The sequence below is a fragment of the Solea solea genome, chromosome 13 (genome assembly GCF_958295425.1).
Source record: "Solea solea chromosome 13, fSolSol10.1, whole genome shotgun sequence".
NCBI lineage: Eukaryota > Metazoa > Chordata > Actinopteri > Pleuronectiformes > Soleidae > Solea > Solea solea.
In genome coordinates, this window is record NC_081146.1 from 27,915,625 (window position 1) to 27,942,905 (window position 27,281).

General features: G+C 42.1%; 1 protein-coding gene across 4 annotated transcripts; it reads left to right on the top strand.

Moving 5' to 3' along the window:
- The first annotated feature begins 786 nt into the window (after positions 1-786).
- On the top strand, positions 787-27,024 carry gramd1a (GRAM domain containing 1A). Of its 4 annotated transcripts, XM_058647229.1 has the most exons (21): positions 787-1,081; positions 1,689-1,746; positions 4,609-5,747; positions 11,378-11,603; positions 12,379-12,399; positions 12,595-12,679; positions 13,029-13,132; positions 13,275-13,370; positions 14,158-14,238; positions 15,757-15,875; positions 16,253-16,568; positions 16,765-16,918; positions 19,009-19,155; positions 19,442-19,563; positions 19,914-20,056; positions 20,432-20,535; positions 20,788-20,994; positions 21,700-21,784; positions 23,495-23,602; positions 24,601-24,721; positions 25,731-27,024. In XM_058647229.1, the coding sequence occupies exons 3-21, from the start codon at positions 5,290-5,292 to the stop codon at positions 25,830-25,832; spliced, it is 2,799 nt and encodes a 932-aa protein (XP_058503212.1). In that variant the 5' UTR covers positions 787-1,081; positions 1,689-1,746; positions 4,609-5,289; the 3' UTR covers positions 25,833-27,024. The 4 variants fall into 4 exon arrangements, with proteins under 4 accessions (XP_058503212.1, XP_058503214.1, XP_058503213.1 ...); XM_058647230.1 differs by lacking the exons at positions 787-1,081; positions 1,689-1,746 and adding an exon at positions 2,695-2,813; XM_058647231.1 differs by lacking the exons at positions 787-1,081; positions 1,689-1,746; positions 4,609-5,747 and adding an exon at positions 1,861-2,813.
- The last annotated feature ends 257 nt before the right edge of the window (positions 27,025-27,281 follow it).

A 27,281-nucleotide genomic window follows, 5' to 3' on the forward strand; every position in this document is an offset into this window, starting at 1 on the left:
GCTGATATAGGTTCAAGTATGTTAAGGTAAACATTTATTGAACATAAATGTGCATGTTGTCCCTGCACAGCTGTACATGAAACAAACAATAAGAAAAACAACTTTTTTACTTAAGTATCTTGTCCTCAGACGCTACTACATGCTAACGTACTTAAGTAAGTCATACTCTATGGAGCTCAGAGATTATACATCCCATGAATAACATTTAAATGAAACACATGCGAGATGTAAATGTCCCGGTGGTAATTGATACCTGATAATACACCATGTGTATATATATATGAATATAATACTCCATGGTGTCACTGACGCCTGCACATGGAGACCAGAGTGGTTTGTCCAGCTCTTTTTGATGAAAATCAGGTAAAAAACGTGATAAAAACACGTGTCGCATGCGTTTCAACGATGTTTCGTTTGATTATGTTTATGCAGATTGTGTAAGTTAGTATATTTCTGTCTATGTACGTGAACATGTGCATGTTTGTATGTTCACACTGTTGGAGGTCATGGATGCTGTCATGTCACATGACACATGTCACATGACAGCACTGAGCTCTTCTAATGGTCCTTGGCTCGTTTAACCTTGTGAATGATAAAGATCAGTGACGATCAGCTTGAGTCGTGATGTAAATGACACGCGTGTTAAAAGAGGGTGAAAAAAAGACCTTGGGTTTGGTTTCAGCAAATGTTGACTTATGATAAACCCTGTGCATAGTGGTCTGCACCTACGACCCTACACGCGTATATATACGCCTCCTTTCTCGGGTTAATGCTGGTGATGTTTTCTTTTATTTTTAGCACAGATTGAGTTTCCAGTCCCTGATTCAGCAGCCAGCGACACTTAGCAACACAACGCTGTGTAAGGCAGAGCAGTTGCTACAGCTGTATAACACAGACCTGAGTCCTTTGTGAAGTGTTGATATCAGGATGCTGAGAAGTGAGGAGGAGGAGAAAGAGAAAGAGAAAGACGATGCCTGCGACACCATAGACAATGGAAAACTGCCAAATCATTGTGATGCTCGGACATCGTTTTAAAGGACACACAAGCAACGGCTGGCGGAAGATTCAAACTGAATGTCAGGTAAAGACACATTTATTTTGAATTTAACAAGATGTTTTGGGGTTATATGATGTTTGACACTGCTTCTATGGTTTGACATTTTATTTGTTGTTATTCTTTCGGTGTCAGGATATCGACTCACATGTCTTCAAAGATACAGTAAAAGTGAAACTTTATGAGAATCATTACAATTATTGAATCTACAAAACCTGAATGATCATTCAGTCAGCATTATGTATCTGTTTACCGTTTGTGTGTTTTTATTGATTTACTGTAAAGCACTTTGATGGAAAGTGCTGTACAAATAAATGTAATATTATTATTATTAGTAGTATTTAAGTTAGATTATTTGATCAACAGAAGCATTGTTAACTCTTTTAAGAAAGAGGTAAGAGTTTTACTTTACTGTACAGGTTTTACTATTCAACAAAAATGATCTGAAATGTTCAAATGATTTTGTTGATTGTTTTAGGAAACACACAATAAACCAGTAATGAAAATAGTTGTTAGTTACAGTTATACATTTGATGCCATTTCCGTCAGTCAGTCAGTCAGACGCTGTCTGATAAACATTTACACATCATTTAAATTGAAAATGTCTCATCAGTGTCTGTCATTTTGTTCCCAGCTTTGACACAAGGTGACCCAGTATCTCAGAGGCTGCATCTCTCATGAGGCAATGTCAGGTGAGATGAATATGACCATGCCTCACAGAATAACAACATTCACATTTACTTTCATAGCAATTTAGGTTACAAATACTGTCTGCAAAAAATCATATTAAACACAAGGGGGCGCAATGGCTCTGTACCAACGTCCACGTTGTGTGTGCATCACAACTCCCTTCAAATGAACTCTGGAAATAAGCTAAATCCGTGGCTTTAGCTGAACTTGTTCGTGACGTAGTGAGAGAACCTGTTGAGTTGCCCTCATGTTGACACTATAGCTAAACCGTGTCCATCGCTTCATTTCATTCGATTGTCTTTGCAATAAAACAAGAAAAACCCACGTTTTAGGTCCAGATCTGACACCGTTTGTGAGTCAAATGCACAAGTTTAGGCGTAAAGAGTGATAACAGCTGCTCTGTTGTGATATCACAGCTCTCAGCTGGTGGACAGTTATTTTCCTGGACTGTACTACAAAGTTTGTCTGAGGGGTGTCCGTCTTGTATTGCCGGTGGTTGTTTCAATTTAAATGCGAAAAATAAACTTTGATATCATTACTAAGACGCGTTTCTGCCAAGTGTCGCTAGATTGAGCCTTTTCTTAGGTTACAGTTTGGAGGGATATTGTCTTTTTGACGAGGAGTCTTGTCGTAATGTCCCCTCCTTCACGCGCTCAGGGTGAAGTGATCCGACTGACTGACTTCGCTGCTTTTGAGGTTCATTAATCGTATTGTCTGCCGAGTTTAAACCGAGTTCGCTGTCGTTTCCAAATGAACGTGTTATTAACATGAACACCGTGTGTTTGACGAGAGGCGCCAGTGTCGCCAGTGTCGCCCTTTATCCGCTTGTAGCTTGAGCGTCATCTTGTTCGTGAGCCGCCGGCCTTCGCTGTCGGGACCTCGGGGGTAACGCTAGCAAAGTTGGTTCAAAGCTAACGGTTAGCCGCAGCCACAGATGCTTCACGCGTGTAATAATGTTGATGTGTTCCTGTGAAAAAGTGGATTTTAACATCGCGTCACGGACCGTTGCTCGGCTGGTTTATGAGGCCGAGCAAGATAACAGAAGCGGAGGAATCTCATCCAACGGGAGGTAGGAGCTCCAACTTTGAGTCTCAACGGGTTGTGGACGTTTCTGTGTTGTTTGTGTCTTTGGTTCAAACAACAACGTTTGTGTCTTTGTGTGACAGACACACACACACACACACACACACACACGGTCATCTTCGATGTTCATCACACAATCAACTGTTCACACTACACCATCTTTGGCATTGAAGACAACTGTTGTGTTTGTGGTGGATTAGTGTGTCTGGACAAGATTGTTGTTGTTCAAACACAGCACAGCACAGCACACACTGGCCCACGGGCTTGAGCCATTTCTATGGATTTGCAGTATGTTTCCATGTAGTTCTGACCTTGGTAGCATTCAGTGACAATAGGAGTGTGTTGTGTTTGTAAGAAGGTGTTTGATAGTGAGTTAGTTTGTCTCCCTAGTCCGTTCTAGGGTCAACTTGGCAGTTAGCACTTGGTTGGAACACTTGTGTTTTCTCTCAAACCTGAGGCAGTTTTCACGTGAACACAGATTGCACTACTTTTGTCTGTCCAATGCAGCAGGACAAAGGTGGGCGGAGCATTTTGTCTTAGAATATTAATATATGTATGTGTGTGTATGCATATATATATATATATATATATATATATATATATATGTATATGTGTGTGTATATGTAAATTCATATTCAATGAACAAAGCTGTCTATGTAGGCTGTATGCAGTCTTCAGGCCTTTGGAACCAGCAGCGCACGGAACTGAATCATTGTATGGCACTACGCAGTAAATAAACGTAAACCTAAACAGCAGATGATGTTTTAACTAACATGCTGCATGAGATGCATCAGACAACGTTCCTGCATCATTGCAGCTTCACTACCAAGTCACAAATAACAAACACGTAAGCAGCTGTTATTCATGATCTGTCCGATGGCACTGAAGCTGCAATTGCTGTAATAAATGCACGAGGGATATCAGATATGTGATATCCCTCGTGTCGCATGCATTCATTACAGCCGTTGCGGCGTCAGTACCATCGGACAGATCATGAATAACAGCAAATGCTGTCGGACTAAACCCGCACCAGCCTGACCAGGAGAGGACAGCATGGAGCAAGTGGCCGGGGCTGCCGGACACCTTCTTGTGAGCTAACGTGTCTGAAGTGGGCTGGGTCGGCTCGGTCTATGGAGGTGCCGGTGGTGGCCATGTATCTTCTTCATCAACTCTTTTGAAGTAATGCGTTAACACGGAAAGGCCAACTATCGTGCCTGTGAACCAAAGCAACACCATTTACATTCCCCATACATTGTTTCAATTAAACACAGATCAAGTTCATAAATGATGTTTATATTTATCTCTTTCTAACATTTCCCTTTTGTAACAATATGTTTCTTTAACTGGAGATGGCTGGATGGGCCAGTGAGTAATGTGTGTGGCACTGGTCCACCCAGGCCCGTTACTGGCTATGCTGCCGGTACAATGTCCACACAGTTTTGGCTATTTTTGAGTTACTTGAAGGGAGAAAATATTAAATTATGACACTAAATTTCGAAAAAAGTGGTTTTGCAGGCTAATACCATGAACTACACCATCATAAATGCATTCTATTGATTTGCCTTCTAATGGAAATAGTATTTCATTCGAAACCATCAGCTTTGTCATATGAAACCTCATATTCCCACAACTAGCAGCGCATACAGTGTCAAAAGGCAGACAAAAATAACTCTAGTCTTGTCTTTGTGGGAAAAGATCAATATTTCAAGGAAAGATATAAAATGGTAGTCAAATGTAGGCCGATCTTTTCTTTTTCAAAGTTTCTGCTCTTTCCACTCCAGGTAGAAACTTCCAGATAGAAGTCTGTTTTTGTCTGAGACTTCAACTTTTGCGAAGATGAGCTTGATTATGATCCCACTCAAGACTGAAGTACCAAAGGAAGGGAAGGAGTACTGAAGAAAGTGTAACACTGGGCACAGGGCAAGTAGTGCTGAGGAGGAAGGGATGAGACTCATGAACTAAACATAGAAAAGGAATCACAAGCCATTAAGTCACTGTTAGCCAAAACGTGCTGACTGGACATTGGAGTCCATCCATCCATCCATCCATCATCTACCGCTTTATCCTCCACCAGAGGGTCGCGGGGGGGTGCTGTGCCAATCTCATCTGACATAGGGCGATAGGCGGGGTCACACCCTGGACAGTTGGTAAAGAGAAGTCCTGTTGCATTATCTGACTCTCTCTCTTCTTTCTTCATGCTGCACTGATGATGAACAGACAACTAAACCTCTCTCATTAACTATTCTGTGGATTTACCAGTTGCCTGGTTGACATACATTTTTAACGAGCATTTCCTGAGAAAATGGCAACTTATTTGTTACATATCAAGCCAGATGTGTTTTTTTGTCCTGAGGGGAATATCTGGTGTTTTTACCTAACGATGTCAAACCAAGCTGTCATCGATCAACTTTAAAGATGCAACAAACTAAAAGAGGAAATTAACCCCCTGAAAGTTTTTTAAGATGACTATGTCCTCTCCCATGGGACCAGAAGTTGTCGATCTGACTCAGCCTATCCCTGTCCCAAAACTGACCGTCTTCCCGCCATCATCAGATACAGAGTCCTGGTCTCGCTCACCTAGTCCCAGACTGTCACGCTTCAGTCGCCACAGCCGATCTCACCTCAGCAGGACCAGTACTAAAAAACGAAACGAAGAACATCAAGGTTGCAGTCCTAGGCGGGGTAAAACGCCACAAATTGTTATCAAGGACGATGTGGAGAAGGTCACCTTTCTACGCCGAAGCCCCTCCCCCTCTACTGACATCCAAATTGAGGGGGAAGAGCAAGGTAAGGGCAGCCCTTCACAGGACCTCCTCCTGCCACCTTCTTGCTCGTGGTCTCGTAGTCCTTCTCCCAGCCGCCGCTCTCGTTGGTGTCTCAGGAGCCTGTTCAGCAGAGACTCTGAGTGGGACAGCTGCAGGTTAGTGTGTAGGATTCACCCCAAATATTAAAAACATTAGAATGAAAGAAATAATGCAAGAAAGTGTTAGTGTGCATATATGTGATCTGTTCTTTTTGTGCTCAAAGGGCCCAACACTGCTTTTGTTTCTTCCTTCATCCAGTGCAAAGGCCCTCTCTGTAAAGATGAGCTCACTTGTATTAGAGCAGCAGTACCACATGGACTTCAAAGGCAAAGGAGAGGAGTGTTGACACTGTCAGCTCTGTGTTTAACTGTGTCATGAGTATTCAGCGCTTATAGCACTGTGAAATCTCAGTTCATTTGCATTCAAGCCTGCTGAGACCAGATTTGCCTTTAATGACTGACTGGAACCCTTAACCTCTCACTTGTGCATGTTGGTAGAGAATGAAAAGACCTTGCTTCTAACACGTATCCTCCCGCTCCACATTTCTCAAATGCCACTTGAGGTTGGCTATTTTGGAACAAGATGTTGTTTCGATTAACTACTGGATAAATCTTGTGAGTACAGATTGCATGGTTAAAATCCTGTTCCCGCTGAGTTATATCAAGGACCAAAGTAATGTGGGTTAAAAAAAATACACATAATACAATTGGTGTTACAGAGAGCAGTGTATGCTTTTGGCATAGCTGACCTCTTCAAATAAGCAAAACAACTGGGTTAAGGATAGTATAAACAAAGAAGGCGATACTGAGGGAAAATAGAGCTGGGTCACAGAGCTAGAGGCGGGATTATGCACCGTTTATCCTTCCTGTGAATCATGACATCATCCTCAGCCAATGGGAGTGGGCTCTTGGTCTGATGATGTCATGTGAGTCCAATCAGAGAAGGTTGAGGACGCCACTGCAGTGGGCTACAGAGGGCAAGCAGAGGGTGATTCTGTCGGCGCTGTATCGATGGTTATGTGCCTTTTTGTTAGTATTGTCTATATCATCTTAAATATTCTTTTAGTTTTTATTGTTTTCATTCAACAAACAATAGAAGAACAATGTAAAAAAGGAAAAAACAACACAACAAGGAGAGTTCTTCGATCTTTTTCAGATTCTTAAATCTGTCAGTCCTCCAGGATCATCATATCATGTCCATCAGTACGTTTTTCCCATTTTTGTTCTCCTTAGCTTTTTTACTGGCTATTCATAGTAGATGTATAATTCCTTTATTAAGGTTAGATGAGTATTGAGTCTTACAGTTCATGGGTATATTATATCCCAGTACCTTTTGCAGGACATTATGTTTTGTATTTTGTGACATTTCTAAAAGATATGAGCATGGTTCTGCTTCTAATTCACCATATTTTCTCCAACATGTACAGATGGTATTTTGTGTATATGTTCTTAAACTTAGGTGTGATTTAAAGATGTATCAAATTTCAAATCCACTCAGTATCAGTAAAGCCTTACTACACGACTTAAGAAGTGCAAACACTGACAAATTCAACATGCTGGGGACGCACATTGCACGAATTCATTCATGGAAGACTGCCTTTACTTCAGTAGCACCCAGAAGCTTACAATTTAGCCATATCTCTTCTTCCCATGCCAATAAATGCAGTGGAGGCACAGAACACAGGAGAAAGTGTGTGCTAAAGACAAATAAATACAAAATGGACGGTGATGAAAAGTGGTAGTGACAAGAATAACTCAACCACCCGACCCGAGCTTGTGCCGGAAAAAGGGAGTGAATTTATTAAGTGTGTCCACAGTTTCCTGGTTTAACATGCTGCTAGTTGGTAGTGTGTTGCGTGCCATTCCAGGTCTTCCGACTATCCAGTACTTAGAGCTAATTTGGTCTGGTCGTCAGTCCAGAAAATGTACCTGCCTGCATTTCTTCATCTTTTTGTTGCTGACGCTATTGGTCGCTCTTCTTCTGTGTACCAGCTTCTTCTTCATTTTCCAGACATTAGCCAAGCACATGTGTAGAGTTCCTGGGCCAGCTTAAGTTTGATTGTGGTCCAATTGAAGGTACATGTGCAGTTGCAGCTCGACTCCCAAGTCACATTATCTGGGTGTCGTATTCTGATTGAGAATTTTAATTTACTACAATGTCACAAAGTCTGGATTTAGTTGGATTTTGGCACATTTTTTAATCACAGATTTGTGCCTTTGCTTGCTTTGCATAAATGGAATATCATTTTTTTTTAGTAGTAAAGCTGAAATAGGGCTATACAATTGATCAAAACTTACGATTATTGCCCCAAATGATTGCAAAAATAAAAACAAATTTCTTATTATGAAACATCAGCTTTTATTCTGAAAATTAGGCTTTCAAAGTTGTTATGGTGTCTGACTTCCTGTCCCACTAGTCATCTGGCAAGCAGTCTTGCTAACTTGCTATATTTTGCTATCAACGCTTTAAAAAAAAAAAGTGACTCGCGACTGTTATTGGAGACATTTGGAGACGTGAACGTATGCATCGTGTTAAAGGTCTTTGCACACAGGACGGGACAAAGTGTGAATAATTCACATACAAGTTAACTATGCACTCTTACATGTCGATTGAGTATTGAGCACAATGCCAAGAAACTAATACATTATGAGGACACTATACTATACTGACACTGGGTCAGTATAGTATGTATGTATGTGTATATATATATATATATATATATATATATATATATATATATATATATACATATATATGTGTATATATATATATACGTATATATATATATATATATATATACATATATATGTGTATATATATATATACGTATATATATATATATATACACATATATGTATGTGTATATATATATATAGTTGAAGGAGGACTTGTTATTGAATGTGCCTTTGCTTACTTCTCTAGGTAAAGTTAAGTATCTAACAACCTGTTAAATTACACCAGAATGGCATTTGATTCATTCAAAATGGAGCCCCCCCCCCCCCCCCCATAACACACCCTGTACTAAGATGCTTAAGCAAACCCTGTGTGTGTGTGTGTGTGTGTTGTTTTTTCTTAATTTACTCCCTCTTTTTTATAATTGAGGTGAAATCCTTTGACGCTAATGTAGCTAATGTGAATCAGTCCAGCACGTGATTCACTTTAAAGGCGAGGCCTCTGCACATGGAGCCGCCTCCCTCACTTAGTCCCTCCCACCCGCTGTTTGCTGATGCTAAAGGGATTACGAACGGACCCAGGGACTGGAGTCCGTTACCGGGTCCTGTGTTCGGTGAAGGCTGCAGCGGTGTGTCCGGTACCCTGCTGCGAGGTGTTTGGGCATCTAAATATCATCTGACGCCCGGGGCGGTGGACGATGGACGATGGACGCGTTTCCAAGGCGATAACCGAGGGAAACCAGGCGGACATAACCCCCCCCCCCCTCCTTTTAAGCGTTAGTTGGCTGTAGACACACACACACACGCACGCGCGCGCGCGCGCTGGAGAGTGCTATATTGACGCTAGATTGCACCAACGCCTCATGTTCGAGTAAGTGGCATCAGCAGTGTCCGCTCGTGTGTTTTGTAACCCGGTCGTCACGCGCTGTTCCTGGGTGTTTTTGTCTGGATTGGACAGGTGTGCAGGTTACGTGCAGCGACATTGTTGTTCTTGTGGTTCTTGTTGTTTACGTTCATCATCCAGTCTGTCCTCAGCCGGTGACACTTGTCCACAATCACCCCCCCCCCCCCCCCACTCCCCCATCATTTCATGGACACCAGCCTTGCATAATCTCCTGGCTTTTATCAGAGATCCATAACTCCTCCTCCTCCTCCTCCTCCTGCTTATACCACTGCAGATGTGTCCAGATGTGTTGATGTGGTTTGTTGAAGTTTCTATTTTTAGCCAGTGACCTCTACCTAATCATGATTGAGCAGCGTTTCCATTCTTTTCATATTATTTTCAAGGACGAGAAACATTTCTGCATTGAATTATGTTTCTGACTATTTCTGTTGTCCTTTTAAGACCTAATCTTATTCTGAATAGATAAACCAATATTATATGTTAAATGTGATAAATATAGCAGTGTTTCCATCTATGCCTCTGAAGCACAGAGGAAGTGAGTTGCTTATGTAAGGCTGCAACTTTTAAGTGATAAATCAATTATCAATCATCACTAAATTAATCGTCAACTCATTTTGTAAGTGATTAATTGACATGAGTGTTGTTTTTTCTTAGAAATGATTAAAACTGAGTCATTTTGGTTTGTGGAGAAAACAAGACATTTGAGCACTGGTCAACATTTTCATAATTTCCTGACGATCAATTACTCAACTAATCAAGACAACTGTGTGAGACAATTGGAAACAGGTATAAAGAAGCTCCAGGAAATGTTTTTAGAAGTGAATTCTATTTAGTATATTCTAAGAAATACTACTACAGTTTGATGGGATAAATGTGTCTTGCCCCTGTCTGCCCTGTGCTGTTGCTGTATATACACAAATGCTCCCTCATTTAGGCCTGATAGTATTGCTCAAAACAGTCCACAAGGACAAAGCCTAAGTCCATGAAGACAAACGTAGACTTAATAAGATCAACAACAACATTAAAATGTATGGTGTTGCATACAACTGCTCATAGAATATTCCATTTATTGTTGTGTTTACGTGCTAGAGAGCGCAGCACGATTACATGACATCAACAAATAGGATTATATCATCGAATTAGGAGATACATGGTAACAAAGCTTTACATGTTCTCTAATTAGTGCTTATTCCATGTTTGTCTTTGTCCAGGTGAAGGCAACATCAAGCTCTCCTTACATGGCCGTAGGACTGAATCTAACTATTATTTCCATGATCACTTGTTATTTTCTTGATTAGTCCTTTGGTCCAGAAAACCTTGTGATATTCCATTTACTGTTTATGCTGATGCATTACCAACGAGCCATAACTAGCTATAACAAATAAATGACAAATATTCTGAAGTTTCTTTTATTCCATCTAAATCCTACACACTTGACCTTTTATAAGCAAATGAGTGGTAGTGTATGTGTGGGTCAGGTTGGTCTTAAAGTTACTCAATGAAGTGTTCAACTGGTTTTGTTTGGATTCATTAAACTTAACTGTAGCTATATCTGATTTTGATCCGCTCAGATAGTTATAAGTATAGTTAGATAGTTATAGAGTTATAAGTTCCTGCAAGTTGTTGTTTTCTTTCACCAGGTAGTTTTCAGAGGACTTTGGTGCAACCATGGAAACTGTGTTTTGGTGTAAATAAAACCATTTTCAGTCCCTGACCTGGATGTTAGATGTAAACGCTTTGGCAGCAGTAGATGACGTTGAAGAGGACAAGAGGCTGAACAAGTGTCCATTTAGTGTTAGTGAGAATGTAAAATGACCATGATCCAGATGGAAGTGTTTCAGAAACATGTGTGTAAAAGACAAACTTACAGAAATGATATAGGAGGTGTAGATGGATTTTATTGGTATAAAATGTCTGTGTTTCTATTATAAATATGATTAATTCTGGTTTTCTTTCTATTTATGTGAAATGTTTGAATACTTCTTTTAAGTCCCTGAGATTATGACAATGATGTGATGACCAAAATATGGTTGTGATCATCTTTTAGAATATAAACATTGGTCTGAGCTGATCGTTCTCTGTTTATTACCAGGCAGTTATGTCAGAGTGATGTTTAGCAATGCTATTCTCCCCTGAGCTAAATATGTCACTGTGTCTTGTCTGTCTATAGCACAGCCAGTAACTCACCTCGCAGCACTCCTGGCAGCTCTCCCTCCCTGCGGCGCAGGGTCCTTGGTGGCGGCGGCGGCAGGGCCAGTGAGAATGAGGGAGGAGGCGATAAGTGCACTACTGGAGGAGGTGGAGGTTCAGATAGCCCCCTGCCCTCCATATCCTCAGCCTCCTCCCTCACATCTGCATACCCACTTGCTTCTCGCCCCTTCAGCCGCAATGCCAAGGTAACTCAGAATACTCGCTGCTCCTGGGCTTTGTGTAAACATGCAGCCACAGGGAGGTGAACGCAGGGTTCCCCTACAGCTGCCAAACTGTGTTGTTTATCAGAAATAAATGGTAACATGGTGACCATACTGGTGAACTGTGAACTCTAATGTACATGTCACCGTGTCTTCAGACCAGGTGCAGCAGCACAACATGCAAATATGATTCCATTGTTTTCTTTTTTTTAAGATATTAGACACAAAAACAAACTCCAAAACCGGACAAAACTGTGCTGTAAAGTTCATTTGTAATTCTTTTAGTGGCATCAACCTGAAACAAGAAGTTACAACATAATACAAGTTCCAATACAGTTACAGTTTGAAGTTGATGAACCATCAAAATAAGTTGTAAGCTTGAAACCTACATTGGTGTTTTAAGGTGAAGCATTTTCTTCCTTTGTGCCAGATAAAGTACAGGATGATCACTCACTCACTCACTCACTCACACACACACTCACTTACTCACTCTGTTACATGACACTAAGGTCTTATTTCAGGATCATTTTGTGTAAGAATGCTTTTTATAATGTTTAAATGTCAGTTAACACTACACCACCAGAGCTGAACCCACAGGGTTAGCAGGTTATGAAACGACTGACTTTTCTTTGCTTTCAATATCGTGTTCATTATAGCTGCTCAGTGACACGCAACCTGTTCAAATGCAGACGTGCTGATAGTTTTGAAAACTGTAACACCTCATATAACACGACCAAATCTTCTGTTCTTTACTTTACAGAAAATGCAGAGCTGGTACAATGTAAGTGCACATCTGTGTGTGTGTGTGTGTGTGTGTGCATGTGTGTGTGTGTGTGCATGTGCGTGTGTGTGTGTGTGTGTGTGTGTGTGTGTCTACCCATTGCTTGTTGCTATAATAGTTGTGCTGTCTCTCCTCCTCTCCTCTACAGTTGGAATTCACCATGTTCTCCGTTGTTTCTCCTCTCCTCATCCTCAGGTTCTCAGTCCCACATACAAACAGCGGAATGAAGATTTCCGTAAACTCTTTAAGAAACTTCCTGACACAGAGCGACTCATAGTGGGTGAGTCGGCTGCACTTGTGTCACCAAACACACTCAAGAAGATCAAATCTCTGGAGTTGTTGAATTATTCTTTAGGCCTGGTTCACACTGGATGTGTTTCGGCTGCATTTTCATTTTGGCGTCCATGTTCACCAATGAGAGCGTTCACACAGCACGTGTGAGACACGCTGTCCCAGCAGAAATGACAGAGAGTTGTAGCAGCAATATCTCATTAAACAGCCCCTTATACAGTCATTCTAGTATCTAGGCCGAATCAGAATACATGAAAAACATAAATATTGTATGTTTTAAACTCAGATCATGTGTTTTTCAGTCGGCTGACCTCTTGTTTTCTTGCCTTTTTCCCCAGATTACTCTTGTGCTTTGCAGAAGGACATCCTGCTTCAGGGCCGTCTTTATCTGTCAGAGAATTGGCTGTGTTTCTACAGTAACATCTTCCGTTGGGAAACCACTGTATGTCATGCACACACACACACACACACACACACACGAACCCTGTTGACATCTGCAATCTGATAATCAGTCATTTTAGTCCGACTCGGGTCCTTGGTGAGATTATGATACACACAGTGAATGTCTTTCCTTTTCTGTGCAGATCACTATCCTGTTGAGAGATGTGACCTCGATGACGAAGGAGAAGACGGCTAAGCTCATCCCAAATGCCATCCAGATTTGCACTGACAATGAGAAGGTGGGACTCATACACACCTCTGAGGCCTAGTGGAGATGTTTTTGAAGACCTGAGATCACCCTCTATATCCTGTACAGTTTAAAACTGTAGTGTGTCACTTTTAAATAAATGCAAACCAATGTTATAGTCAAATGCTCTATAAAACATTCAAATGTAAATATGCCAAGTTTTAGCTCGAGGCTAATTTCCGCCTGTATGCTTAAAAACTTTGTCATGTGCATTTTACATCGCGGCACCTGAAATGATCCACTGGATACCTGCTGGTGGCCGTTACTGTCTGACACACTGATCCTGATCTCTTAAGATGTTGCTGAGATATACTGAAGTCATTAAATGGGACTTCCATATGTGATGGTAGAGACCGAGAACTTACAAACCAAATATCATCTTTTTTTTATTGTTGTTGTGATGTCATCAGTGAGTATATAGTTACTAAATGTAATGGGAACATACTTATGTGCTCACATACCCATCACAACTGTAGACAGGAAGTTGACAAATGTACATAAAAATAAATCCAGTCAGATTAAAACATATGAACTAACAATGTTCCATAGTTAATGTTCAAAAAGATCAAATAATAACCGCAAAAATCACCAAAGGTTACGCACTGCAGCTTTAAGTTCTCAGCTGCTGCTAAGACTGTGAAATGTGTCTTTGCTGGTGAAGCACTGTGAAACGAGCTGACTCAACGTCTCCACTGACTGACAAAGCAAACAATCCTCTAATTCTCCCATCTCTCTTCCTTCCTTCCTTCCTTCCCTCACACTGATGTTCCTCCTCTCAGCATTTCCTCACGTCTTTTGGAGCCAGGGATCGCAGCTTCATGATGATTTTCCGTCTGTGGCAGAATGCACTGTTGGACAAGGTACAGCCTCCTTTCATGCCGTCCTGGTGGTTTATGCTGTTGACTGTTGACTCATGGCTAGTAGTTAAGAAAAGAATAGAATAGAATAGAATACAGTGTTAATAAGCAGGAGATGACCTCACACAGGTTTGATAAACTGATAATCATTTAATGAATGATTTTCCTTGATTTGCAACATCCACAGACTGGTTAGCACATGCCTCGGCACAGTTTTCCTCACAGTTAGTGCAAACAGAAGTCCAGTGGTGTCCTGCTCGAGCATGTTCCTCCGCCGTGTTCGTCTCTCATCCTCATACAAAGTGTGTATTCTTGACACGATGGTTCCTCTCGACGTGAGATTATAAGAGCCAATGACTTCTTTCAGCCCTTCATCCTCTGCTGAGTCAAATTATTTAAATCAATCGCCAAAATGAACGCGTTAACGTTGACAACACTAATATATGTTGACGTGTGTGTTCTTTAATATTTAGATATTTTTTATATTTGTCATTTCCAAATGATTGAATTGCAAAGACGTTGTGACACGTCTAGTTATTGCAGCACAACTGTCCAGCTCACTTGTGTAGAAAGTTTTAGGAATGCAAATATGAGTGCACGTTGGACGCAGGACCCCATTCTGGTGTTGATGTCGGTGCGTCCCTAATGAAACGCTTACACAATGCTCCATGCTCTTGTCAGCTGAGGAGACGGTCTCGATTGTGTCCTGAGGACAGATTGCGTTCACACAGCTCAGGAATGTGGTCACATGCCTTCTCAAATCACCACTGAATGTGCATTCTGTGATCACATCTGAGGACAGATCCGATTCAGACCTGTAAAGCACTCACCACATGTGATTTGAACACACAGGACAGACGTTATTACCCCACATTAACGTTGTAGGCTTGACTCTTACGTACTCTTTCACTTCCTCAATCACCAAAGCGACCAAGAGTCATGTAAAGAGTTTGCACAGTTATTTCCTCTTGCTGTCCGATCAGCACATATTCCCCAGATGTTCAGAATCAGAATGAGAATACTTTATTAATCCCGGTTGTGAGTGACGATTTATAGATTTATAGATTTAACAGTAACACAACGGTCAAAACACCTTCTAATGGACACATCCACTAGATATTGCAAGATGTTCCAGTTCATGTTTACCTTTCCCTTTTCACAAATTACACTGGAACAAGAAATCCTGCATTAATCATTTAAACTAACTCCAAACTAAACAAGGCAGTCAGCAGTGGCAGACTTCACCACACTCACACTCACACAACAAGCCTCTGGCGGCCTCTGGTGGTCATGTTGGCAAGTGCACAGACGGACAGACGGACAGACGGACAGACAGACAGACAGACAGACAGACAGACAGACAGAGCCACCAAAAACAACACTCTGTGATATAATAAACTGTACATGTACATGTACATGCACTAAACTGTACATAAATGCATAAATGACAGATCTGAGGAACTCTACGTATATTTCAAGTCAATGACAAGTTTTAATGTGATCTTCTCTTCATTGTCACAGTCGTTGTCCCCTAAAGAGCTGTGGCACATCGTGCACCAGTGTTACGGCACTGAGCTGGGCCTTACCAGTGAAGACGATGACTATGTCTCCCCCATTGCCGAGCACATGAACGGCCTGCTGTGAGTGTTTGTAATGTGTTTACAGCTGTTAACTTAAAGCTGCAGTGTGTGACTTGTGACTGTGTTCATCCTTGTCCTTCAGTTAGCAACTTCCTGTCTATAGTTTTTGACAAATCAATGTTTCCATGACATTTTTCCAGCACACACACATTCACTATACTAGGTTACATATCATCAGTCCAACGTCACAGAGGTGAAAGGTTGTCTTGTTGTGATGAGGCTGTGATACAACGAGTGCTCAGTGATCATTTGCTCCTGTGTCTTCTTGGCTTTCATCGGACTGAAATGTTTGTGTACTTGGATTCCAGCATTGTTTGTGTCTCATTCATTCATTCATTCATTCATTCATTGACACTTCCTCTCCCTTGATTCTTCAGGCCATGTGACGAGTCAGTGTTGGTCACAGATCTGCTCGACCTGAGCTCGGTGTCGGTTCCCTCTACAGGCAGCTCTCCCCCTCCGCTGGTGCCCTGTCGTCCCGCCAGCCCTTCCTCTGCCACTAACCTCGGGGGCTCGTCTTCGTTCTCTTCCGCCTCCTGTCTGCCCATAGAGGTGCCTTCTGCGTCTGGACGTAGACTCAGCTCTGACCCACTTGAACCCAGCCCCCCCAGCTCCCAGAGTGTATTACCAACCACCACTGCCCCCAGTGCTTCCGTGTCAGCCTCTGCCCTGGCCTCTGCTGCTGCTTCATTTGTGAGTGTTTCTCTCGTTTGCATCAGTTCTATTAGAGGTCCTGTGTTTGATTACTTCATGAACTTGGACCAACATTGTCCCACATGGACTGTCTGTCCGGAACAGTGTCTGCCCACATGAAGCCTCTTTCATCTCAAGTTGTCTGAGAATGGAATGATTCTCTCTCTCTCTCTCTCTCTCTCTCTCTCTGCATCAGTATATAGAAGAGGGCGGCGACAGCCTGTCTGAGTCAGCCAATCAAATGCTTCCACCACCAACCGCTCGGCTGGGAAACCTGTCCTCACTGGACGTTACCAATGACGAGGAACTGCCCACTGACCCCAGCAACTCGTCTGACACGCAAGAAGAGAGTGAGTCAAGGAAAAACATCATGTTAAAGTCTGAATGTCATTGTAATGAACTCTCAGAGTTTCTTTTTGCTTCCTCAACAACAGTAAGTAAGATTCTAGTGTTCTGTGTGTCCACGGCTCAGTCAGAGACAGTTCCACTGAAGGACACGCCGTGTTATTTATGTACGTTACACTACATGCAGTCTTGACAGCAACAATACATCATGGCTCTAAAAGTACTAAAATGGTGGTAAATGGACAGTCAGACTCTTATTCACAAGGTTTTTGGGTGAATCTCTGCGTCCTTTCTGTGTCTGTGAATCCCCGAAGCTCTGCAGCTCTGCAGCTCTAGCTCTGTAGCTCTGTAGCTCTGTAGCTCTGCAGCTCTGCAGATCTGTAGCTCCGCAGCTCCGTAGCTCAGCAGCGAGGACGTCTCCACTGCTACAAACCAACACTAGACACTTCATAAGCTGCTTAACCTGAAGGAAGTGTCAACTGTCCATGATGGACGATGAACAGTCTGCACAGGAGACATTGTAATGTTTTTTTGTAAAATTATAGTTCGAGCCGGGCGCTGTCTGACTGACTGTCTGTCTGACTGACTGTCTGTCTGTCTGACTGACTGTCTGTCTGTCTATCTGACTGACTGTCTTTCTGTCTGTCTGTCTGTCTGACTGACTGACTGTCTGTCTGATTGACTGACTGTCTGTCTGACTGACTGACTGACTGTGTCTGTCTGACTGACTGACTGTCTGTCTGATTGACTGACTGTCTGTCTGACTGACTGACTGACTGTGTCTGTCTGACTGTCTGATTGACTGACTGTCTTTCTGTCTGTCTGTCTGTCTGTCTGACTGACTGACTGACTGACTGTCTGTCTGACTGACTGTGTCTGTCTGTCTGACTGTCTGACTGACTGACTGTCTGTCTGACTGACTGTCTGTCTGTCTGTCTATCTGACTGACTGTCTTTCTGTCTGTCTGACTGACTGACTGTCTGTCTGATTGACTGACTGTCTGTCTGTCTGACTGACTGACTGACTGTGTCTGTCTGACTGTCTGATTGACTGACTGTCTTTCTGTCTGACTGTCTGACTGACTGTGTCTGTCTGACTGTCTGTCTGACTGACTGACTGTCTGTCTGTCTGTCTGTCTGTCTGTCTGACTGACTGTCTGTCTGACTGACTGTGTCTGTCTGTCTGACTGTCTGACTGACTGACTGTCTGTCTGTCTGACTGACTGTCTGTCTGTCTGTCTGTCTGACTGTGTCTGTCTGTCTGTCTGTCTGTCTGACTGACTGACTGTCTGACTGACTGTGTCTGTCTGACTGTCTGTCTGACTGACTGACTGACTGTCTGTCTGTCTGTCTGTCTGACTGACTGACTGACTGTCTGTCTGACTGACTGTGTCTGTCTGTCTGACTGTCTGACTGACTGACTGTCTGTCTGACTGACTGTCTGTCTGTCTGTCTGTCTGACTGTGTCTGTCTGTCTGTCTGACTGACTGACTGACTGTCTGTCTGACTGACTGTACTAATGTTTCCAACAGAACTAGGAAATCTAAAAAACCCTCTTGAAATTGAGGAAGGTATTTTTTCTCAACACACACAGTTGAGTTTCTGTTGTTGTTCAGTTTGCCACGTCTGTGTGCAGTGATATGCAGTTAGAAAGTTCTGTTCTGTGAAACTTCCTTATTTGACTTTTCTCACAGTCCCACCAGTTATCTAGAAATAAAGTGGTGCAGAACAATGAAATAATAAAGTTTAAAGAAAGTCTCTTCACAGTCATTTCAGTCTAAAGTGCAGAAGCTTACACATAGACACATTTTAAGGTCGGGTTGGGGGAAAGTTCTGCCACCATTGTGTCCTCAGAGTTCAAGAGTTCAACATTCTAACAGCACAGAGAAGAAACAGGTGGTTTCTTGTGAGACGGTAGACTGGCTCATTCTGCAGAAACCATGACAACCAGCTAATGTTTGTCAGTAGACCTCCATAACTCAGATCCCCCCCCCCCCCCCCCCCCCCCCCGCCATCAGTGTCGCCTTCATAATCTTGTTTTCAAAAAACCAACCTGGATGTAGCGCCGTCTTAAATGTGCTCTTGCCGTCCTTAAGGTGAAGTGGAGTCCTTCTGTGCAGACCTGAGTGGACGACTGAACATCAACTGTGTGGTCCGCATGAGTGTGGACAAGCTTCACGACCTGCTGTTCTCTGCTGACACACACTTCATCCAGCACCTTTTCTCTCAGCGCCACTTTACTGGTAAGTTGATTAAAAGTGACTTAAACATGCACGATGCAGTCCTTGTGATTTATTCATCTTTCAGTCATTCGTGGAGCAGAATGTGATGACTAACCCCAAACCCGGAGTAGCCCATTGTTTTCTGTCAATAATGTTGTGCTATCAAATATTTATACTTGTCTTTTTCAGGCGTACTGGATGGCCATAATTCCTTGATATTCTTCTTGTGTAGTTTAAATGAAGCCACACATACATTCTCACCTTCTCCTTGTATCCTGCTCTGTCTCGACTCACGTGTGTCTTTCAGATCTGATCGTTGGTGAATGGCAGCAGGACAGCAGCAGTGGGAATACCACCCGTGTGCTCAGCTACACCATAGCTCTCAACAACCCCCTTGGCCCCAAGACTGCCCCTGTGGTGGAAACGCAGGTTAGTTCTAGACAACATAGGCCTTTGTGGTTTGGAACTCATGCTCATTTAACGGTAGTTAACTCTACAGAAACACCTCGATTAGTATTATTTGGTATCTGTTGTAATTCTCTTTTCTTTGCACACTTGAGCATCTTACTTTGATTACTCAGCCTGAGCTTTCGTGGAACCTTCTTTCCAGATTTATTTTGCAAGAACTATCAGACCTTTGAATTATGACATATATTGTTTTTAGTTATGATTCCAGTGCTAAAACTAACTGGACTAAGAATGTATTTAAGATATAACTACAACATATAGTTCATGTGCATATTAAATAACTGCTGACATATTATTCGTTATACTTCTAGACGTTGTATAAGAGCAGTGCACGAGGAGAGTGCTATGTAGTGGACTCTGAGGTCATCACCTCAGGTATCCCATACCAGGACTACTTCTACACCGTCCATAGATACTGCCTCACCTCCATCAACAAGCACAAGAGCCGCTTAAGGTAGGTTTATGTTCTCATTGGTCTAAAGCACGTGGATGTGACACCACAGAATTAGACTGAGTAGCTCAGTCGTCCCATGCTGTTTTATCAACAAAACCTTTTTTGTTTTGCTCACAAACCAAAGGTGTTCAGTTTCCTGTCGTAGAGAAACTAGAACCTAGAAAGTAAAAAGATCAAAGGATCAAGGGAGTTGTGAAGTTTTGTTGCTGCAAAGGCAAGAGTGCTGATCACTACACCATCCTCTAGATATTGATTTATTGCCCAGCCCTAGTCTATGTAAATACTGGTGTAGATGATGGTGTTAATGAGCAGCTGGTAAATACAGCTGTAAACAGCTCCACAATATAATGAAGCACAAGTCTTTTTATTCTTCAGAGTTTCCTCTGAAATCTGTTACCGGAAGCAGCCGTGGAGTCTGGTGAAAGCACTGATTGAGAAGAACACGTGGAGTGGTGTTGAGGAGTACTACAGACATATGGGTGAGTCACATGGTGCACCTCGCAGCATAACCCTGAATAAACCAGTCTCACCTACTCGAGCAAAGTGTGAGTGAAACTGCAGAAGCGTGACATGGTTGATATCAAAGTCGACAACAACAAGACGTCAAAACATAATGAAAAGATAAACAGAATCCATACAGTGCATACAAAACATACACATACACATACACACGGTGGGCATGGTGGCGTGTGTGGTTTAATCCCTCCATCTCTTTACTTTGCTTGGTGCAGAGGGAGAGGTGTGTAAGCTGGAGACACTGCTGCAGTCTGAAGTTTCAGTGATGACCACAGGTGACGCAGTCAGGGCCGAAGGTGTCAAGACGCCGCCAGGTCTGCGCCGCCGCAAACGCACCTGCTCTCGGCGAGATGGAGCGGGTGTGGCTACAGGAGAGCGAGGGGATAGAGGAGTTGGAGAGGCGAGGGAAAGAAGAGAAACTGGTAAGTCAAGTGATGCTTTGGGTCATGTGACCACCAAGCCAAAAAGGCCTGATCTGTCATGTCATTTACTGCCATCTACTGATTAGATTTGTAGCTACTTTTGATCCTTGAACATAAAATGGCTCCATGGAACTTTCCAAGCCTTGAAATAAAAAAAAACATCAAACGTTTAAATTTAAATGGAATCAGGTGTATAAAAACATCCATCTCATTTGCTACTGATGTAGGCCCAGGTCAATGAAAGCCACACACACACACACACGTGTATATATATACACACATGTCACATGTGTGTGTGTTTATTGTTATATGTTTATTTCGGTCATGTCAGTTAGATCACTCATCATCACACGTCATCTTAGTGTAGTTCACACAATACACATAACCGGGAGGGAAAGCGGGAGAAGCAAACGCTTATCTAGTCCTGCCCGTGTGTATATGTGTGTATATATATATATATATATATATATATATGTATATCTGTGTGTGTGTGTGTAAAATATACATGTGTGTGTATATATATGTATATATATATATGTGTATATGTATGTGTATATATATGTATATGTGTGTATATATGTGTATATGTATGTATATATGTATATATATATGTGTGTGTGTGTGTGTGTGTATATATATATATATATATATATATATATGTGTGTGTGTGTGTGAAGCCCTAATCTCTAAATTTTAATTTTTTAGGTGGTCAGTATTTGAGGCTGGGGGAGCGTTCACATGGCGGAGGACACAACAGTATTTCCACCATCCTCCTCATTGTCAGCTTTATGTAAGTTCAAATGTACACTGTGTGCACTCTCTGAGTTCATAAATAGCAGAGGACCCTTTGAATCACTGCTCTGAGCCTCCCTTCCAGTCGTTGTATGTTTCACTGTGGATGGATCATAGAATCTAAATGCTCTTATTCATTCCGTCCTTTTACACATTTCTACACAGAGATTCTCTGATTGTCTCTCCTCTTTGAAAAGAAATCATTCATCAAGTCCACACACAAAAGCATGTTTAGTAGCACAGTGCGTCTCTCTCTATGTCCTGTAATATGGTGGATCATCTAATCACTGGTGTGATTGTATCGTTCTGAAATGGGGTGGCGGCACTTGGTCGTTCTTTTTTCTTGTTTTTAACATAATGAATCAAAGCATAAAAATGAATAGGGAATAAAAAAACAAACAATTACCACTGCAGTGAATGAATTCTGTGTTAAGTGTTAGTGAATCTGATTTTACATCCATAATCACAAAACACATCAAAAAGATCTGATGTAATTCTATCATTAAATCGAAGTCCTCAGAATCTAATCAAATCATGAGATGCCTAAAGATTGATATTTGCTTTCTGCTGCCTTCAGTCATCCAGACATGCTGGATATCAATCTTCTGCAAACTCACAGCCTCACAATGCGTCTCTTTGCTTTTTCTCTTATTCTCCCTCCTTTCTGCAATACTTCTTGTGCACAGGATCGGTATCAGGTTCGTATAAAAGGTTTTGAATGTTTACGTATGAACTGTAGCGGTCAAACATTACAGGAAAAATCCAAATACTATAATAATAAATTTAAATTTAAAATTAAAATTACAGTTCTGCATTTTTGCACACAGATATTAGGGATAGTGAACCTCTGGAGGGGGCAACCCATTCCATGACCAGTCCCTGGATTTGAACTGGCAACCCACCTTCACACTAGATCAGAGGCTGCTCAGATAGAATGTGAAGCAAACTGGCGGATTTTACAGTAACTTTAGTGTTTGTAATAACATAAGACATAATAATAAAAAACTCTCCATGAAGTCGTTTAAATACTTGATCATGTCTTAGAAGAACAATCACAATATTATCTTAGACCAACTTCTCCACTAAACTTTAAACCTCTGGTTGGAAGCTGTCTACAGTTCACATGCTGTGTTCACATGCGTGTGCAGGTCGGCAGATGCACTCCAGCATTAAGAGTCATTTTGGGGGCTTTCATGTGGATGAAGACATTTCCTGAAACAATGCTGCATTAACTGAAAACCTTTTCAATGCAACAAAGAAAAAGATTGTTTATGTTTTGTACCATTTGCGTGTGAATCAGGTGTAAACTTCAGTTCATGCACAGTGGATGTGGGTGTGGTTTAGCTTGTGCATGCTCACGCCAGGCTCCAACTCCTTCACTTGGATCCTCTGAAGATTCTCTTGCTGTTGTGAATTGTGTCCTGAGGTTTGCTTGGCATCAGTCTGAGACACCTGAACACTGTTTTAAAAACGTTCTCTTCTTCAAAGAACACTTCTCTTTGTAGTTGTAGTTGTAGTTGAGATCAGTGGAAAACATCCTCATTTAAGAAGAATACATGCATGTGGGCCCTGACCCTCACACTTAATGACATATTAATGTTCAGTGGATTTTTCCTGTAAAAAAGTGCTGGTCTGTGAATCTGAGTTTTGCTTTAGTGAAGCTTCATTATTGTCGTTAATTTCAAATCTCTCTCTCTCTTCCTGTCAGTCTGGTGGTGCTGGTGGCTCTCAACATGCTGCTGTTCTACAAGCTGTACGCTCTGGAAAGAGCAGCTCATACACTGGAGACGTGGCACTCCTATTCTCTTGCTGACAGGTAAACACGCTGCGTTGCTTTCCACTCTGTCATCTTCACCCTCAGCCGGTGGGATCATGGTGTTAATTGGTGTTTAGGCTCAGCTTTATGGACTCTTGTGGGATCTGGGCATCAATAATGGCTCTCTGCAAATACAGCCATTATTTCTATTACTATTATTATTATTATTATTATCAGCAGCTATAGTGATGGCAGTTAACATTTCACACTGCTGAAATATTTACTACCATGCAGTTTGAATACGTTGCACATGTGTTCCTCACATGCTGTTGCTTACACACACAAACTAAAACAAAGCCGTTGTGACAGAACCAGACTTTAAACACTGTTGAGCAACAACTCAGGGAGAGAATAAAATGATATTATTACTCATGAACTGAGTAATAATGAAGTAATAATAAATCATCAGACACATCTGTCATGTCTGCTTCAGACGTGCACTCACTCTACCACACGTGACACCAGCGGAGCACTAACAACATTTTACATTGGTTTGGATTATTATTTAAATTAAACACTCTAACTGTGAGAGTGGGTCGTTGCTTGTGTGTGTGTGTGGCTCTGTGATGTACCTGCCTACCACTGTATGTCAGCTCCGCCCACCACAACATGCTCCATAACATTGTTGCCTGGCTGTGACACACAATGAAGTTATGTTCTGAAATAAGCGCGAGTAGCCACCACTTACTGGGTATCCACAGTCACCTGCAAAGAAAGTGAATGAGTTTGACTTTGTTCCAAAATGATTATGCAAATGATATTAGATTTTCCTAAATAGTTGATGTAAATGACCGTCGGCATCATTTTCATCAACCGTATAATCTGGATGTTACTGAACAAACCTTTTTCAAAAATAAAAAACTGGAAATGCACTGTTCCAAATTATTACACACAACAAAAACATTTTATAGCAAACGGTCATTTGTTGAGGTCAATTTACTGAAATATCATTTTAACATGACCATGAACCATGAACCATGACCCTCCCCTCTCTTCAGTCCACTGCCTCAGACGGCCGGAGAGTGGGCGCAGGTCCTGCAGCTCCAGAGGCAGTTTCACCAGGCTCAGCTCAGTAAGTGGCAGCAGATCCTGCAGTCCACCGTCACACTTCTGGACCAGGCAAGTATCACACACACACACACACACACACATGATGTATGTTGTTAAACTGTGACGGTGACGCTGTGAACGTGTTTGTGCGGTGACGGTGTGAACGTGGTGACAGTGTGAACGTGTTTGCATGGTGACGGTGTGAACGTGGTGACAGTGTGAACGTGTTTGTACAGTGACCGTGTGAACGTGGTGACAGTGTGAACGTGTTTGCATAGTGACGGTGTGAACGTGGTGACAGTGTGAACGTGTTTGCACGGTGACGGTGTGAACGTGGTGACAGTGTGAACGTGTTTGCACGGTGACGGTGTGAATGTGGTGACAGTGTGAACATGTTTGCACGGTGACGGTGTGAACGTGGTGACGGTGTGAACGTGTTTGTAGGGTGATGGTGTGAATGTGGTGACGGTGTGAACGTGTTTGTAGGTTGACGGTGTGAACGTGTTTGTAGGGTGACAGTGTGAACGTGGTGACAGTGTGAACGTGTTTGTAGGGTGACAGTGTGAACGTGTTTGTAGGTTGACGGTGTGAACGTGGTGACAGTGTGAACGTGTTTGTAGGGTTACAGTGTGAACGTGGTGACAGTGTGAACGTGGTGACAGTGTGAACGTGTTTGTAGGGTGACAGTGTGAACGTGTTTGTAGGTTGACGGTGTGAACGTGGTGACAGTGTGAATGTGTTTGCACAGTGACGGTGTGAACGTGGTGACAGTGTGAACGTGTTTGTAGGTTGACGGTGTGAACGTGGTGACAGTGTGAACGTGGTGACAGTGTGAACGTGGTGACAGTGTGAACGTGTTTGTAGGTTGACAGTGTGACCGTGGTGACAGTGTGAACGTGTTTGTAGGTTGACAGTGTGACCGTGGTGACAGTGTGAACGTGTTTGCATGGTGACGGTGTGAACGTGGTGACAGTGTGAACGTGTTTCATAGTATGCAATGACAATAAAGGCTTCATCATGTAATCCAGTATATCTGACCTGAATTCTCCACCCTCACCCAAACACATTGATCACCCAGATGAAGCAGTCTTTAGAGAAGCTCCACCTGGGCATCGTGGTTCCAGAGGTGCACCAGGATCAACCCACCAACACACTCACAGAGCCGGTGTCTGAGGGATGAGCTGTACCTCTGCTGCTGGAGCAACACTGTCTGTGATACTCGACTCCACAAATAAACAAAAAACTCCCCCACATGTGGGACATGCAGGGGCAGGAACTGATGGCAGCACCCGCCTCCTTGAGGAGCCCTGCAGTAATGAACGTATACAGCTGCAAGTCATCTGTATGTTAACGTGTGGAAACAGGTCGGCTGTCTCACACCTTCCACTTCCTCCACTCATAAAACTGACCTGCAACATTTCATCCACTCACTGGAACAGGAAGTGTGGGCTCCACTTCCTCTGACGAATGCCTGCTGAAACAAGAAAGGAGCATTTCAACACCAGATTTCATTTGACATCTGAGACACTCCCACTCCTCCTTTAAGAAGCTTTTTGGGTTTTATTTGAGTTGTTTGTAAGGACCATCACAGTATTTATTATTCCCAATGACTGAAGTGCTAAGTGCTGTCTGCTCTGTCTGCTCTGAGACGTCACCTGGTGGCTGCTCGGGTTTGCTGTTACAATGAGGACCAAAATGATGTCAAATGATTACTGGTCTCAGCAATAATAACTATAGTGATTCTAGTCATTTTTGAATGTCTCAAGCTAAGAATGATGAAAATAATGAAGAAGAAATGTAGTCGTAGAAATAAACAAACCAGGAAAGAAAAAGATCTCCTCAATGTTACTTGATATCAAACATTTCATTTTCATAGCATTTCTTTTCTTCCATATAGAACTAAAATATTACTAGTGACTTGTTTGTTTCACTGGATCGCACATTTTAAAACGTAAAGGACCAACCAAATATTTGTTGGCCCATGTAAAGATAAAGGGAATCTGTTTTGCAGTATTATTTCTCTTCTTTCTTTCTTTTTTTATTTCTTTTTCACATTCTGTCTCAGCTCTTTTGTTTGGATCTGTCATTTCTGTCCATTATTGTTGACTTTTTGCCTCCGATGAAAAATGATGTGAAAATCTGCACTCCCATCTTTTTTTCTCCTCTCCACTCTTCTTTATCTCTCTCTCTCTGTCTCTCTCTCTCTCTCTCTCTCTGTCTGTCTGTCTGTCTGTCTCTCTCTCCGTGCATCACGTGGGCCCTGCTGTGCATGGCCATCCACAGATAAGAAAAGGATGTAATATTTATTAAAGAGAGGAGGAGGGAGGATGTACTGTCATGGAGAGAAATGAAAAATGTTATAAAACGTGAAACGTGTTCTCACTCATTTTTGACTCACGCTGCATCTTAACATTGAAAAGCTTTATAACTGAAAACAGAGGTTTCATTTTCTGTTTAGTTTTTTACATTACATTACACCCCCTAAACTTAGGGATATTTTAAACTTTTATTGTATTTGGGAATTGACACAGTAGAGAGAGGATCCTTCTGAAGGATGCAGTCAACAGATTGTAAGGATTGCACTTTAGTTTATTAAAACCTTCAGGAGTTATTGGACAATCATTTATTT